At 55.0% G+C, this 14,939-nt stretch overlaps 1 protein-coding gene across 1 annotated transcript in view; it reads left to right on the top strand.

The window, feature by feature from the left end:
• PLEKHM2 (pleckstrin homology and RUN domain containing M2) overlaps positions 1 to 14,929 on the top strand; it is a 51,938-nt gene extending 37,009 nt beyond the window's left edge. Inside the window, exons 9-21 of the mRNA XM_019511990.1 lie at positions 3,434 to 3,662; positions 4,817 to 5,590; positions 6,190 to 6,259; positions 6,844 to 6,934; positions 7,314 to 7,408; positions 7,834 to 7,922; positions 9,002 to 9,134; positions 9,661 to 9,851; positions 10,629 to 10,697; positions 11,777 to 11,936; positions 13,039 to 13,218; positions 13,323 to 13,439; positions 14,018 to 14,929. Of these exons, the coding sequence (XP_019367535.1) occupies positions 3,434 to 3,662; positions 4,817 to 5,590; positions 6,190 to 6,259; positions 6,844 to 6,934; positions 7,314 to 7,408; positions 7,834 to 7,922; positions 9,002 to 9,134; positions 9,661 to 9,851; positions 10,629 to 10,697; positions 11,777 to 11,936; positions 13,039 to 13,218; positions 13,323 to 13,439; positions 14,018 to 14,155 (2,336 nt within the window). The 3' untranslated portion in view covers positions 14,156 to 14,929. The remainder of the gene's footprint in view (positions 1 to 3,433; positions 3,663 to 4,816; positions 5,591 to 6,189; positions 6,260 to 6,843; positions 6,935 to 7,313; positions 7,409 to 7,833; positions 7,923 to 9,001; positions 9,135 to 9,660; positions 9,852 to 10,628; positions 10,698 to 11,776; positions 11,937 to 13,038; positions 13,219 to 13,322; positions 13,440 to 14,017) is intronic.
• Positions 14,930 to 14,939: the final 10 nt, after the last annotated feature.

Genomic DNA, 14,939 nt, shown 5'->3' with positions numbered 1-14,939 from the left:
CCCCCCCCCCCCCCCCCCCGTTGGGCTTTGACCCATGCCTACTTCCAGCCTGAAAATATTTCTTGAAGCCATCACATTCAGCTAAAGACCTCATTCTGTTTTGCCACGGCACCACTTATTTAACCTTTTTAAGTGCGGCTGTCAGCTACGTCTGTGGCTTTGTGTGAAGGGCATATCTGCATTTCAGCAGCGTGCTGTCCTTTTCCAAATGCGATGCGTCATCGCCGTTCACATAAATACACCAGCAGATGTCTGCGTGTATTCTTCACATGCAACTGGATTAGGAAATCTCTCTGCATTACCCCTGGAGGAAGCATGGATGTACTGTATACTCTCATTTGTAGCTTAAAGCTGGACAGATTCCCTCCATTACACAGGTTTATCAGACCGGTACATTCAGGCAGCGTCTGGGGAACGAGCTGCTGGAATTCCATTAGGATGCCTTTCAGTTGCTAACTTTCTCTCCCCTCTGAAATGTTTTTCTCTATTTCCTGAAACACAAGAGAGAAACTCTGTGGTTTTCAGAGCATCAGCTGAGTAGCCACGAATGAAAACCACTGCACTTTTGAATGGTTCAGTCGCAAGTGAGTAACGTGGGATCTGGCCTCATTCTGGGGTGTCTGGGAGCTCTCTGCAGCCAGGGGCCTAACAGCCTTCACTATTCTGGGAAAAACAGGACTGACTTAACCTGCCTATATAGCTTCCAGCCACTGTTCCCTGCAGTGCTTGCTGCTAAGGGATGGAGGAGGGGGCGGGGCTGTGGTAACTGGCTTCTCCCCAAAGGCCAGCCCTCTTTCACAGCTCTCTGCAGCAGCTTCTGCTAAGACAAGATGCATATTCTCTCAATCTGTAATTTTGGGTTGGGTTCTCTAGCTGTCCTGGAGGGAAGCAGTTAAGTTTGGTGTAGCTCTGATGTTGAACAGCGTGGGTGGTGGCTGGCCTTGGTGTTAGCTTGCTATGGTGGGTTAATTAGTAGATGTACTGATGTATATATTACCAATCATTACTGCTCCCTGGAACAGTCAACATGCAGGGTGTGATAAGGCAAGCCAGACTGAGTGGCTGCTGTATTGAATTGGAGGTTGTATTCAGTTCTGGAGGATTGTTCCATTATAATATGCTTCTTAAACTTGCATCTATACTCAGGTGTAGAAAATATGGATTGCCTTTGAAAGAAAGCAACAGCGGACTGTTTAAGAGTACATGCTGTCTTGTGGGCTGGGGGAGGACACGAAACGTGCTGTAGCAGTCTGAGATTGGTGCTGCTTCTGTTTGTAGCTTCCATGTGTAACCCTGTGCCAGATCCTCACCGAGGGCTTCCCCTCAGGGGCAGATTGCAGGATCAGGGCTGGTATCCACTTAATCAGTATTGTATAGAGCTGATCCGAGCTCTACCAAAGCAAGTCTTGCATCGAAAAGTCCCCTCTCTCCTGCCTGAGCTTGCTGAACGGATTTCTTTGTCACATACCCCAAAATCAAGTGGTTAAGAATCCTTCTACTTTTCCTCATTTAAATGGACCCATCAGGATGCAATCCTTTCTGTTGGACAGGATCAAATATCCATATTAGTAACGAAGGTAATAAATTACATGGCTGGAACTAAAATTGCTTTTAAAAGCCCATTAAGTTTTTCCATTTTACTCCATTTGGACAGTGCAGATCAAGATCACGCCAGTCAGCTTTGCTTTTGTCTCTAGTCAGTGTTGGGTCCCCTATGAAGACCTCTTACTCTGCCAGTTGTAGGGCCAGGTCAGACCTGAAACAAAACACTGCTTTGAAAATAAAATTTCCAAAAACCCCCATCTTTATAAAGGCTGGGTTTAAGCAAACAGTTTCATTTTCCTGTTCAAGACCTCCGAGCCAAACCTATACCCTTAATTGTGCTAAGCAAATCAGCTGAGAGCTTCTTATTCGGCCTTTTCAATCAACAGTGTTTGAGAATGTCTGTCTGAACGGCATGGTGATATTCCTTGATCTGACTTTGTTGCCACATAACCCTGAGCAAGAACTGCATGAGCCCACAAATCCTCTTTTTGTCCGTTCCCACTAACACTAGCCCGGCCAGTTGTGCTAAGGCTTTTCTGCTCTCTGTGCTGTTCCTTGACACTGGCTGCCTGGTAAGTGCTGTGCTTCTCCTCCCACAACTCTGGCCAACATTGCATATCAAATGTCAGGAGGAAAGTAGCTTCCCATTTATTATTTTGTGCCCTGCAATCTCCTATCTCCTGTCCTGTTGTAAGCCAGAGAGCTCATGGCAGCAGGAATGGTAGAACTAATGCTAGCCAAGCACCTAGGGAGAAGTCAGCATCAGAAAGAAGCTAGGTATTCAGCTGTCCCTCGATGGAGAGCTGAGAATCTGTGCTCGTACACTTTCCCGATCTTTTTGTGATTCCTCATCAGAAAATTGGAAAGGTTAACCGAGAGCTGCTTTGTAGGGCTGTTTGAAATCACATACCTGCAGGGTAACTTCTCTGACCAAGTAAGCTTTGTCACGTCTGCCGTGGGACCCCCATCAGTATTGTGCCTTTAACAGGGGTGGCAATGCCAGATCTTCCATCCGCGAGGTCTGGAGGTGGTGCCTTCACAGCGCTTCTGACTCCTCTTCAGCCCATCCCCAGGTCTTTGCATGGCAGCTCAGGGAAGAGCTGGGAAATGGGTCCAAAGGAATCAGTTTGGTGTCCCCACTCTGTCAGATCTGTCTGATAGGATGATGTCTAAGCTACCATTTGGCCTGAAGTGCTGCAGATTCCAGCTCCCCCTCCCCACACCTACACATTAAACTTGTGCCCGAGATTTTTTTCTACTGCAGTTTCCCCAAATTGCTCCACCTGTCCTCCGAGCAGGAGTTCACCATGAAGGCTAGAGCACACAGGGCAGCTTACTCAGGCCCCAACTCCCTCCGATCCCAGCGTGTGTACTGTAGCTGCTAGTGGGCATTTGGAGCCTCCAGCTGGCAGCTGCTACCTGACAGAGGAGCACGATGGGCCACGTATCTGGTTGATATCCCCCACTTAGCCCGTGATGCACCGGTGCTGTCGGTCCCTACTGTACTGGCAGTTGCCGTCTCCTCCGGAAACTGTGTGAAGGCTGCCGGTCGCTAGTGAGTTCCCGTGGGAACACACAGGCTTTTTTTCCCATTTGTTGTGAAAGGCAAATTGAGGCCAGTTCCCACCCTGTGGCACTGGGCTCTGCAGTTCGGGCCTCACGGTTGCCCATTTACTAAGTGCCCGTAGGAGGCTCCTGATGGTACCGGCATAATGAGCAGTTTTAGTATCAAGCCTAGATAGTTTCTGCTAGAGTGGTGCTGCTGGCCATGACCTTTCAGAGCCCAGCACGTGCGCACAGCCTTGCTTGACTGACACCCAAACGCTCGGTTAGGATTCCTGCTCTGGTGGCAGCCTCTGACTAGGACTCTGCTTTTCCCCTCTGCCAGACGGAGACCTCACGGATACTCTCAGCTGCCCGCGCTCCGTGGCCTCTGACACAAACGGCAGCAAGGTTTCCATGAAGAGCCCAACACAGCGCTACAACCCCTTCAACGAGAAGGCCGAAGTGTCCTCCAGCGAGACCACCCCCGTGCATGCCGCCTCCCAGGAGCGGGTGGACGCAGCCGCAGAAGGCACGGACCAGTCGGAGAGCTGCGCAGAGCTGGAAGTCATCAGGTTGGTACCGAGCTGCCCAGATCCGAGAAGAGGAATCTGTGGGTGCCTCTGGGGAACTGTGTGGGCAAGGGTCACTTGAACACCTAGGCTTTGACTGATCCAAAACTGACGGTGCAGCATGAGGAACAGGATGCAACAAGTATTCTGGAGAACCTGTGACGTAGCACAGGATTAAAGTAATTCAGCACTGAATGCAGCTACTCCCGTGATCGGTAGAATAACAGAATAGAGAGGTGAACCCAGATATGCGCCTAGCTAGGGGTCCGGCTGTCCTCTACCAGCACAAGAGGCGCCTGCAGTGACCCACCAAGTGAGTCTAGAATAGATGACTGCAGTATAACCAATGATTAGAAACACAGAGAGAGAGAGAGAGAAACAACCCAAGCTTTTGTCAAGGGTGCCATGGGGCGTGATGCACTGTTAGCCCTGCTCGGTGTGTAGGCATGAGTCACGAGATAAGGGGGATCTTGAGTCTGAAAAGGTTGAGGACCGCTGCTTTGTAGACAGGAACGTCACTCTCCATGTTAATGGCAGAACCAGTTTGCTAAGGAGCCCGTGTAGTATGATGCTCCTAACTAGAGCCTCAATATAGCTGCATCCTGGAGCTTGCGACTCTCTCTAATGGCAGCAAGCATCACTGCATCTCCACGTGCAGCCTCTCCAGAAACTGAAACCCAGCTGGTGTCAGCTTGGATTGTCAAACCAACAGAGCGGGGAAGCGAGCTGTGATACTTGGATCCTTTCTGCTTCTGCCACCGACTCCCAGTAGGCGCCTCTAGTCAGGTCACTTAGTTTCTGTGCCTTGGTTTGCCCATCTGTACGTGCTACCAGGCTACCAAAATTGTGCAGCTTTTCTGAACGCCAAGAGAGGGCAATGTAGTTTTTGGCTGAAAGGCTCTGTGTGCATGTGTGGGTGTGCTTGGGGATTAGCTCTTCGGTCTGATTCAACGAAGAAACCTGTACCAGTTTCACTACTGTAAGCTGTTTCTGTCACAGGATAATCATTTTAGTAGTAGTGAGCTGTCCCTGCAGAAAAGGGTAAGTGTACAGATGCCCAAGCCTGATGCTTTATCACAAGTGTAGGTGCCCTTCCCATAGGCGCTGTGTGCAAGGCCGGATTCTGATAACGTCCATGCTGGTTTCTTACTTTGCAGATTAGCTAAAAAGAAGAAGACAGGCAAGAAAAAGAAAGTGAAATTGGAGGAAGCAGCGAATCCTTCCCCCTCTGCTGCTGCCGAGTCTAGTGGGGACAGTGGCGTGAACGGACTGAGTGATGGTGCTGAGCTGCAGAAATCCAGCAGCCCTCCCTGTCCAGAGGCTGTTGAGGGCCAGGAGAGGCCGGAGGAAAGCAGCGAGCACTCGGCCCTCAGCCAGCTGGACCTGCGGATCCCGGAGATGAAGGACACCTCCATGGAGAGCGTGGGGCAGCCGCTGAGCAAAGTGATCGACAAACTGAACGGGCAGCTGGACCCCAGCGGCTGGAACTCCCGCGCTGAGCCCCCCGATCAGTCCTTTCGGACCGGCACGCCAGGGGAGACCCCAGATGGGCCGCCCTCTGGCGACTTTAGTGAGGGGATTTCAACCCCCATGGACTTCTACCGCTTTACCGTTGAGAGTCCAAACGCTCCTGCACCAGGTGGTGGCAACCATGACTCTGCAGGGGATGGCCAACCGTCACATGTTCCTGGTAGCCCTGAAGCTGCTGGACAAGAGGAAGAAGGAGGAAAGGGAGAAGCGGCTGGGGCTGTAGAGGACTCCAAAGAGGAGGTGGCTAAACCCCAAGCCAGGGAGACTGAAACTGCCAGCGCCGAGGCACCCAGCAAGCCCAAGAGAGACCAGCCCAGTCCCTCCTTGAGCAGCGCTGAGGACTCTGGGGTGGAGGAGGGCCAGGGCAGCCCCTCAGACATGGCCCATCCGTCGGAGTTCAGGTAAAACGGCATCGCTGGGCCTGGGGGCAGCGGCATGTTGCAGCAGTGCAGATGAACGCTGTGTGCAGGGCACTGACGGCAGAAGGGGAAACCGCTCTGTGGAGAGTCCCCACCTCCAGGCAAGGAGAGCTGCTTTGTAAGGCAGTTCTTCCCCCTCGCTGGCCTGGAGGAGTTTTCAGGCACCGTGGGGAGCCCTGGCCAGTCGTGGGGGACAGAGCATGGTGCTGAGGAGCCCTGCAGAGTGGGAATAACTGCAAACACTTCCCCCCCACGAGTGAGCTCCTGCTACTAGTGGGTAACACGGATGGTGCCTGTGCTCCCTGCTCCTGCCGTGGCCTTGAGCAAGGCCAGCTAAGCAGTAGCCCTGCAGGTTTGGTGGTGGTGCTCAGATCCCAGCCCTCCCTGCTCTGTCCTGATCCCCATGGAGGCTGTGTAGACGGAGATGAGCCTTGCATGCTGGGGCCCGATGCCAGCTATACGCTACGTCTCTAGGTGGCACCTGAGGTGCCTCATGCTCCTTGGCCCTTCCACCCTTGGGATTCTTTGAGGGAGAAAGAGGTCTTTGTGCGTGTTTAACCCCTGCCTCCTTCCCACGGCAGGGTGGATAACAACCATCTGTTGCTGCTGATGATCCATGTTTTTCGGGAAAACGAGGAGCAGCTGTTCAGGGTAAGATTGGCCTTGTCCAGTCAAGCGATTCTGTCTCTTCCCATGCAGCAGCGACCCAGGACATGGGACCATTGTCTGGAAAGCTGCAGACAGGGCAGTGGCACGGTGAACCAGTCACAAAACCAGAGAGAGAGAAGGCTGGGAAAGCCACTTAGTCCAGCCTCCTGTTCAGGGCAGGGCCACCCCTGTAAACCATCTCAGACAAAGGCTCATTTAGCCTGCGCTGGACAGTAGCAGGGATGCCTCAGTCCATCCCATGAGCGCCAGGGGCTACGCGAGTGTGGGAGCAGTGGTATCAGCCAGGCGATAAGTACGCTTCTGTCTTGTCACAGAGATGGAGCCTAACCTTGTTCAGAGCCACCTCGCAGAGCTGGTCATCTCCAAGGCCGCAGCCCTGGTAGGAACACGGTTATAACCTGGGTTACACTAAAGAGCCAGGCTGCCTGCTAGCCCTGCTGCTGCAGCCAGGATCTTTTTATGCTGCAGGCAGGATCGCATTTCTGCATCCCAGAGACCCAGTGCCCATGTTAACAGCAAACCAGAAGCATGGTTTGGTGAGGCATCTCTCCTCTCTCCCTGCACAGATGATCCGAATGAGCACGGGGCACATGGAGGGGAATCTCCAGCTCGTCTATGTCCTGCTGACGGACTGTTACATTTACCTGATCCGGAAAGGTATCCCCGCCCAGCGGCCTCTCTACTACCTCCCTGTGAAGCACCGCAGACACCAGTGAGGCCTTTTGGTCCCGTAGGGGTTTCACCTTGAGAAGCCTGGATGTGCAGTGAGGGAGCTGGGGGGGGGCCTCCAGGTTGCACACCCCGGTGCAGGGGCTCATGCCAGGGGCAGTTTGCTGAGGGACATTTCACAGCTGTTGAGGGAGCAAGAAAGGTACAGGTCTTCCTTTTTCTGGTACTAGAAGTTCAGATCTCCTGCTCACAAGAATCCTGGGATGGCTAATTCTGCAAGAGAGAAGGCTTGGCCTACAGGCCAAAAGCCACGGGGCAGACCAGGGCGAGTCTGTGTGCTGAGTTTTGGAAATCTCCCTTCTCCCAGTTCCTCACACTCCCCTGTGTCCTGTGCCAGGAGCAGCGGAAAAGCCTTACATGGTGGAAGAGGCCGTTTCCTACAATGAGCTTGACTACGTCTCGGTGAGTTCAGGCTGAGTCCACAACAGCTGATGTAGACCCCCCTGGGCCCAGGACCCAGCACAGGGGATGACCAGGAAGAGGCCTGTAGTTTTTGCCTGGCTGGGTTGGATTCATTTTGCAGCCTCCTTCTGGCGTCTGGGATTTGGGAGCATCACACGAGTATTGGGAGGGGCCTTGCCCTGCTTGGGGGAGTGATCTCTGGTAGTGGAGTCATGGAGCCAATCCTGCCTGACTACAAGGTGTGTGGTCTCAAGGTGGGGGATCTCAACTGGGGATTCAGAGGAAGCACCCTCTCCCCCATAAATATATTTCCCCTTTAGCTTTTAGCTGGTGTCGCATCGGGCCCAAGAGGGGGCGGGGGGGAGTTTCTCTCCAAGGCCTTGTCCCCATCCTGCTTCTCAGCCACTGACGTGTTACCACGACAGGTTGGCCTGGATCAACAGACGGTAACACTGGTCTGTACCAATCGGAGGAAGCAGTTCCTGCTGGACACCGCCGACGTGGCCCTAACAGAGTAAGTTAGATGGTTGTGCACAGCCGTGATGCTGTCCCTCCTCGGGCATGGGTTTATTTATCAGCAGTTTGCTCAAGGCCTCGGGGCTGTCCCTTGTATATCTATAGTGGCCTCATTAAGTTAAGGCAAGTGCCTCTGATCAAAGCCTACCGTCTGAAACAGAGTCTGGATCTTATGATCTCTCTGCTGTTTCAAAGTCCCCAAGCTGCATGCGAGTTGGAGGTTGTTTTAAGTACAATAGTCCAGTCCTGGAAATGGTTTAACACTTGGATTGAATTAAATGGTTTAAAACCTCTTGGATTGAATTGCAAAGCACTCCAGCAGCTCCCTCTCCTGGCTGAAATTCCAGTGTGTAGCCTGCAGCTTCCAGTTGCATTATCCCAGTTGTCATTCTTGCACTGCTCGTGTGTGTGGTTCCCAAGGTGCACCAGTGACCAGGCTTTGCTGCAAACTGCCATGCCTGCTTGTACTGCAGAATAAGTGTGCGACATAAGCCTTCTCTCCAAGACCAGGCTGGGACTGAGTGCCCCTAAGCAGGACACTTGCTCTTTTTTATATCGCCCTTGATGGATGAAGATAAATTGCTTGAGTTCTGAGGTCACTGACAAACCTGCAGCTGTTTCCTCACTCTGTAAGTGGCCTGTGCCCTGGCGGACTTGTGGGTGCCTTGGGGCCCTTGGGCAGCACCTTCCTGTTTTAAGCTAAATCAGTTGGCTTTCCTTCCCACCACACTATTTCAGCAGGATTGTGTAAGTTCAGGTCCCTGAGTGCAGCGTTCTCAGGCAGGCTCCTTCAGACATGCGTCCATCCCCGTCAGACTTGATATCAAGACCCTTTGGCACGTTTGGGCACTGATTCTCCAAGCTGACCCAGGGAGGAGAGACATTGTGGGTGTATGAAACCCCTTTGTTGTCATGTGGTTGAAAGAGGTCTGCTCCTGTAGACCCCGTGGCAGGATCAGCTCCACGCTGTCATTTCTGAGCCAGGACCCAGGCTGGCGCTTAGATCTCTTGGGTATTGCACTTCTTAAGGGTCTGGTACCAAGACGGGATCTCACCAAAGCTCTCTGTCCTTCCCAGATTCTTCTTGGTCTCTTTGAAGTCAGCCATGATCAAAGGCTGCCGGGAACCACCGTATCCCAGCATCCTCACTGATGCCACAATGGAGAAGCTGGCGCTGGCTAAGTTTGTGGCCCAAGAGTCCAAGTGCGAGGTGAGGTGGGAGTGACGAGCACTTTTTAAATCTAATCTTCACTGGATGTTCCCGTTTGGGTCCCCACTTAATGCACGGGCTCTCGGGAAGGGCTTCCAGTAGGTCCCTGGGCCCTGGCCTACGGTGTCCTCTGCCCACACTGATTACCCCATGCATGTGGGCAGGCTTATCTTCCCTGCTGAATTGTCAGTCTTCCTCACCCATTGCGCCATGCTGTTCACCCAGAGGCGCTGGCAGGTTTCATAGCAGATGAAGCGAGCCTTAGAGGCCAGGTCTGAGGCTTAATTGCCAGTAGGTGCTTGGAGATGCCTAAGCTGGCAGGTGCCCTATACCAGGAGGTGCAGTGATGACTGTGCCATGCAGTCCCCATCAGGAGGACTCAGCTTGCTGCCAGGCTTCCTTTATGAAGGCCCTTGAGGTTGCATTTTCTGCAGTGCTGGCTCCCAAGCCGGGCTCCCACCATCCCCCCCACCCAGCCGTTAGGCCTGAAAGGCTGGTAACGTTGTGGTCTGTCTGTCTGTCAAAGGCTTCTGAAGTGGTCGTGCGCTTCTATGGCCTTGTTCACTGGGAGGACCCCATGGACGAGGCTCTGGGACCAGCTCCTAGCAATTACACTTCTGCTGAGAACTCAGTCACAAAGGAGGGCATCCTGTATTACAAAGCCGGGACCTCGTACCTGGGCAAGGAGCAATGGAAGACCTGCTTTGTGGTGCTCAGGTAGGACATGGGACTGCATTTCCATAGGCGCTCTAACTCACATCTGAGATGTGAGGGTGGCAGGGAAGGCATTAGGTCGGGGGGGGGTTGTAGACACCTCAGTGAGGCCAGGTAGGAGGAGACCAGAGACTCCTTGAGCACCTTGAGCCCTCGCTGAGATCAGCAATGGCTTCTATAAGGTGCACAGCTAGGTTTTATCCAAGGCAGGTCTTGTCAGCCAAGATACTGTTCCCAGGCTCTCTGAGGGGCGAAGAGCCTGGATGGGACTTCAGTTGGAGCCTACTGTTTTCTTCACAAGTAAAGCAGGATGTCCTCACGGAGGAAGCTGGACCTGGGCCTCGAGTCCAGTCCTCTGTTAGGCACCTCATTGCAGCTAGAGGTGGGATTGCAGAGTGGTGGCATACTCACGCCAGCTAGCTTGGGTGCTGGTAGCAGAAAAAATATGGTGCCAAAGGCTTCAGCCCACCCAGAACCCTGAGTAGGTGCCTGGGCTTCTAGCTCAAACTTCAGTGCAAGCTGGTGCATGTTGACTGCCATTGGTATCTGAGCTAGCCAGATTAAACCTTGCTCTGGTGTGTGTTTTTTAAGTCACTTATGGAACTATAAACCTTGCATCTGTCTGTGCTGTGGCCTGTTCCACGCTAGCAGCAAAGATCCACTGCTTTGTGGGGTGCAGGAGCTATATATCAGCTGCTGGCCAAGGCAAGGGGAAGATTATGCTGCTGTTCAGGTTGCGCAGATTGATTTACGTAGCCCGTGTCTTGTCTTTCCAATTAGCAGCAACGGCATCTTATACCAGTACCCAGACCGCACCGATGTTACGCCTCTGCTCTCTGTGACCATGGGGTAAGTGGGCATTAGCTCATTAGCTGCAGTGCAGAACAGTGGCCCTATTCATCTCACCCCTGACCTACCTGCTCTGGACAGTAGATAGCATCACTCAGTCTCGACACTCACCTGCAGAGTGAGCACTGTTTCTCGTCTACCGGTGTTTTACCCTGTATTTTAGCTGATCTGGGGAGGTCCTTCCAGCCTGCTCTGAGATCACTCAGTGCATGTCCACGGAGGGTAAGCAGTGCCTAGCAGCAGTCGGGATATTAGCAGCAATGCCAGCAGGCAGAGATCTGCCTCCTCTCCAAAGCAGACAGTTGGTCAGATTTGCAACACTGCAGCAGTTTTCTTTCCATCTCAAAATCAAATAATTCAGGGAGGAGACTGGACGATGGCACTCGGTGCTGTATCTGACTCCGCCACTGGCCCCCTGGGTGACCTTGAGCAAGGCACTTACAATGTCAGTCTGTTTCCCCACCTATAAATCGTGGACTCTTGGGTGAAGCTGCTGGCCCCTGTACACACATGGGTCCCTATGAATTAGCGGGAGTCTGGCTTGAGACACTCCTCAGAGCGCTGAGATCCTCTGAGTGACAAATGAGGCCTGGTCTATCAGCTGCCTGCTCTCGGGTGGGGGTGGGAGCTACCCTGCTGGCTGGCTAGTAGGGATCTGAGGCTCAGGGCTTTTGGGCCAGTCCTGGCAGGAGCACCCGGTCCTGCTGACTACAAAGCATGTGATTGCGATGGGTTTGTCAATGGCCAGTTTCACACGCACGAGACTGTGGTGCACAACCCAGGTGCAGCAGACTGCCCCGTGCCTAAGCCACCTACCAGCCACAGGCCATTCCCAGCAGGGGTCTTGCCTTGGAGTTGGGCTGCACGCGCTCTCACAGGGAGAACATCCCCAGAGCTTGGACCCTGCAGTGCAACCATGCCCCCCCTCCGCTCCCCCCCCACAGCCTTGAGCGGGGTTGTGTGATGCACCTCGCCTCGTCTCCGCTCCCCGGCACATGGGGACAGAACCCGGCCCGACAGTAACTAGGTTTCTGAACTCCAGCGATTCGAGCCCACCCCTCTGCTCTGTTGCCCGCCAGGGGGGAGCAGTGTGGTGGGTGCCGACGGTCGAACACCACGGAGCGACCCCACTCCTTCCAGGTGATCCTGACAGACCGCCCGTCCCTGGAGCTGAGTGCCGAGAATGAGGAGGAGATGGCAGACTGGATGCAGTACTTCTGCCAGGCTGTCTCCAAAGGGGTGAGCTGCTGCCCTGGCACGCTCCAGGCCCCCGGCTGCAGAGTGGGGGCACTTTCCATCGTGCCTGGCTAGGGTCAGCACTCCCCAGGCTGGTGTAAACCTGCCAGCCGGCAGCCCCTGTTGGCTGGTACTCCATGGAGGAGCTGGCATCCAGCATTGCCCTCTTTTCTGTCTGTCTTACGCCCAGGCTTCCTGCAGCTCCACATCCCAGCTCTCCACACCCCTGTCCAGCCCACTGGCTACAGGTTTCCTGGGACCCCCATCATTCAGGACTCTCTGGGGCCTCTGGTGTGGGGTAGTGGTGTCCTTGGCAGTCCTTGGTGCAGGGTAGTTTTGGTCCTGGGCAGCAGGCATGTGGAGTGGCTGTGGCTGGTGGTTTGTAGCCTCTTAGAAGTGTGCTGTGCCCACACCCTGATGGGTGGAGCCCTTCACCATGGGCCTCCCTGCATTTTGAAGGACGTCCTGTACGTGCTGCTTTGTCATGGACACTCAGTGCTGACAGACAGCCCAGCAGCCAGGGCAGTGGGGGTCCCTGCCAGGAAGGAGACCACGCTCCTGAGTGGGCATGGTGCCCTTAAGTTGTGGCATATCTTAGGCCCAGGCTTTGCAGCAAAGCATCTATTGATGATTCTTCTGATACTGCCCCCAAAGCTTGGAAGCACACCTCGCTGTTTAGACCCCCGCAGAGTCCCCTTATCCTTGGCTCTGAATGCGACAGGCCTTCTAGGGTCTCCGTGACTGCACAAAAGGGATGCCTGGACAGCAGCTGTTGAGGTCTGTTCAGGTGAAATGAGGAAGCAAAACCTCCAGCCCAGCCAGGGTGGAGCTGCAGGGGAGGGGATTAGCAGCTGGGTCCTGAGGCCGGGCTAAGGCCCTCCACTGGAGTAGATCAGCAGGAGCTCCCTGATGCCAGTGGAGAAGCTCTGCCTCACTCCAGCCCTGGGTCTGGCCCTAGGAGCTGTTTTTGGTTTTTGACCCATCTCAGCTGCCGCACAGAGCAGCATCTGGAGAAGCCCCCGGATGCCCGTGGGAAGTCTCGCATAGAAGTCGAGGGGAAAGCTCGTAGAGTGGTGCTGCTAAGGGTTGCCCTCTCCCCCGTCAGGTTATCCCGCAGGGGGTGGTGCCCGTGCCCTGCATCCCTTGCTGCCTCGTGATAGCGGATGAGAAGGTCTTCACCTGCCATGAAGACTGCCAGACGAGCTTCTTCCGCTCGCTCGGCACTGTGGAGCTGACGGACGTCGCTGCCATCTCCACAGAGGCGGGCAAGGAGTACTGTATTATAGTGAGTGTGGGGCATATCCGTGTAGCAGCACAGGGCCTGACGGATGCTGGGTGGGGGGGGGCTGGCTCCCTAAATAACCACCACACCTCTCCATTGGCATTTAGGAGTTTGCTAAGGACCGCGAGCAGTTCCTGCCCCCCTGGGTCCTGTACTTCAGTTGCACTACAGAACTGGAGAGGTTCCTCTCGGCACTGAGCACCGTTTGGAAAGACATCTACCAGGTGAGCAGAGGCGAGGCAGTGCTGGCCGCATTAGTTTGCGGCTTGTGGGTGAGCTGTGTGCTCCTGCTTCGCCCACCACACAGTGAGGCTGAACTGAAGGAGGGGGCAGTGGGAGGGCGGCCTGTCTGGCTTTCTAGAGGCAGCTGTGGGCCATCCTTGGCATGTGCATGTCAGTAGAGCAGAATGGCAGGGGTGGCCAGGCTGGGGTCCATGTGGTGTGGAAGAGAAGGGAGGGCTGCAAGCAGAGTTTCTGCTAGGCTTCTGCTCCCCCCCATGCACTGGAAATCGGACCAAGTTAGCTAACACAGCGGCATCCCCAGTTTGCCCCTGAAACCAGTTCCGATGGCCAGTCTCAAGGAAGGAGGAGCAGAAGATGGGGCAGTGGTGGCCAGCACACCCCTCTCCCCTCCCAGGGCCAGCAGTGCCAGCGACTCGGACAGAGTCTGCAGTGCTGCTCGCGTTCCCCAGCTGAGCTTTCTGGCCCCCGAGTGTCCCTGTGCCCTGGAGCCCCTTTAACCTGGGACGGCTCCGAGCACAGTGTCACAGGCAGTCCTGTGACCTCCCCGCCTTTGCTCCAGATCGATTTGCTGCACAAGGCCATCCAGGAGGGCTCTGTCAAGAAGAAATGCGAGGACGCCCTGAGCCTGATCCACAGCGCCTGGCAGCGCAGCGACAGCCTGTGCCGCGGCCGGGCCTCGCGGGACCCCTGGTGTTAACCCCGGGGTGCAGGACACGCAGGAGGGAGGACGCTGCCGCGGGGGAGAGAGCACCCCAGGCTGTCGCAAGCACAAGGAACCTGCCGGCCGCTCTGTCACCTGGGAGCAGCGAGCTGGGCCGCACCCACTGGACTCCATGCAGCCAGCAGCCTCCCTGGGACACCTGATGCCCAGGGACCTGCAGGCTCGAGGCAGCTGCTTCAGAGGTGGCCGGATGGCATGACTGGCTCCTGCTCTCAACACGCGCACCGCAGAGCAAAGCCGGAGAGCTGGGCGGGCCCACCTCCCAGAGCACCCAAGTTTACATTCTCCTGAGCACGGCTGCAGGGCACTCGGCACGTCGCTGTCTGTCGGCGCGGTCCAGCACTCGGCCTCTGCATTTGCAGCATGGGAGCTTGCACTCTCTGTCCCACCGAAGCCTTCGGGACTGCACCACGGTACCTCGCTTCTCAGCTGCATCGCAGGGATCTGCCGGCACCGCGCCCCGACGCTGGGGCGCTTCGTCTACACCGCCCACGACCTGTGGCAGCTGCAGGGAGATCCTTCCTCACGGGGTCTCGGGGCTGGGTCTGTGCTATCCTCCATCACCCCGCCAAGTTACTCTTTTACTGGAATAATAACCTACTATTAACATGGGGGGGAGGGGGTGGGTCTGAGCAGCGGGTTGCTCAGGACGGGCAGATGCACCCTTGGGCCATGGGCCCAAGTGCCTGGACTGACTAGTTGTTCATTTTAGAACACGTTAGTCTGTAACTGGTGAGACTGGAACACTAACTAGCTCCCG

Source organism: Gavialis gangeticus, unplaced genomic scaffold (assembly GCF_001723915.1).
Source record: "Gavialis gangeticus isolate Ggan-Ray unplaced genomic scaffold, GavGan_comp1, whole genome shotgun sequence".
Classification (NCBI taxonomy): domain Eukaryota; kingdom Metazoa; phylum Chordata; order Crocodylia; family Gavialidae; genus Gavialis; species Gavialis gangeticus.
The sequence above is the reverse complement of the archived record's forward strand: the minus strand, read 5'-3'. Positions and strand labels throughout refer to the sequence as shown.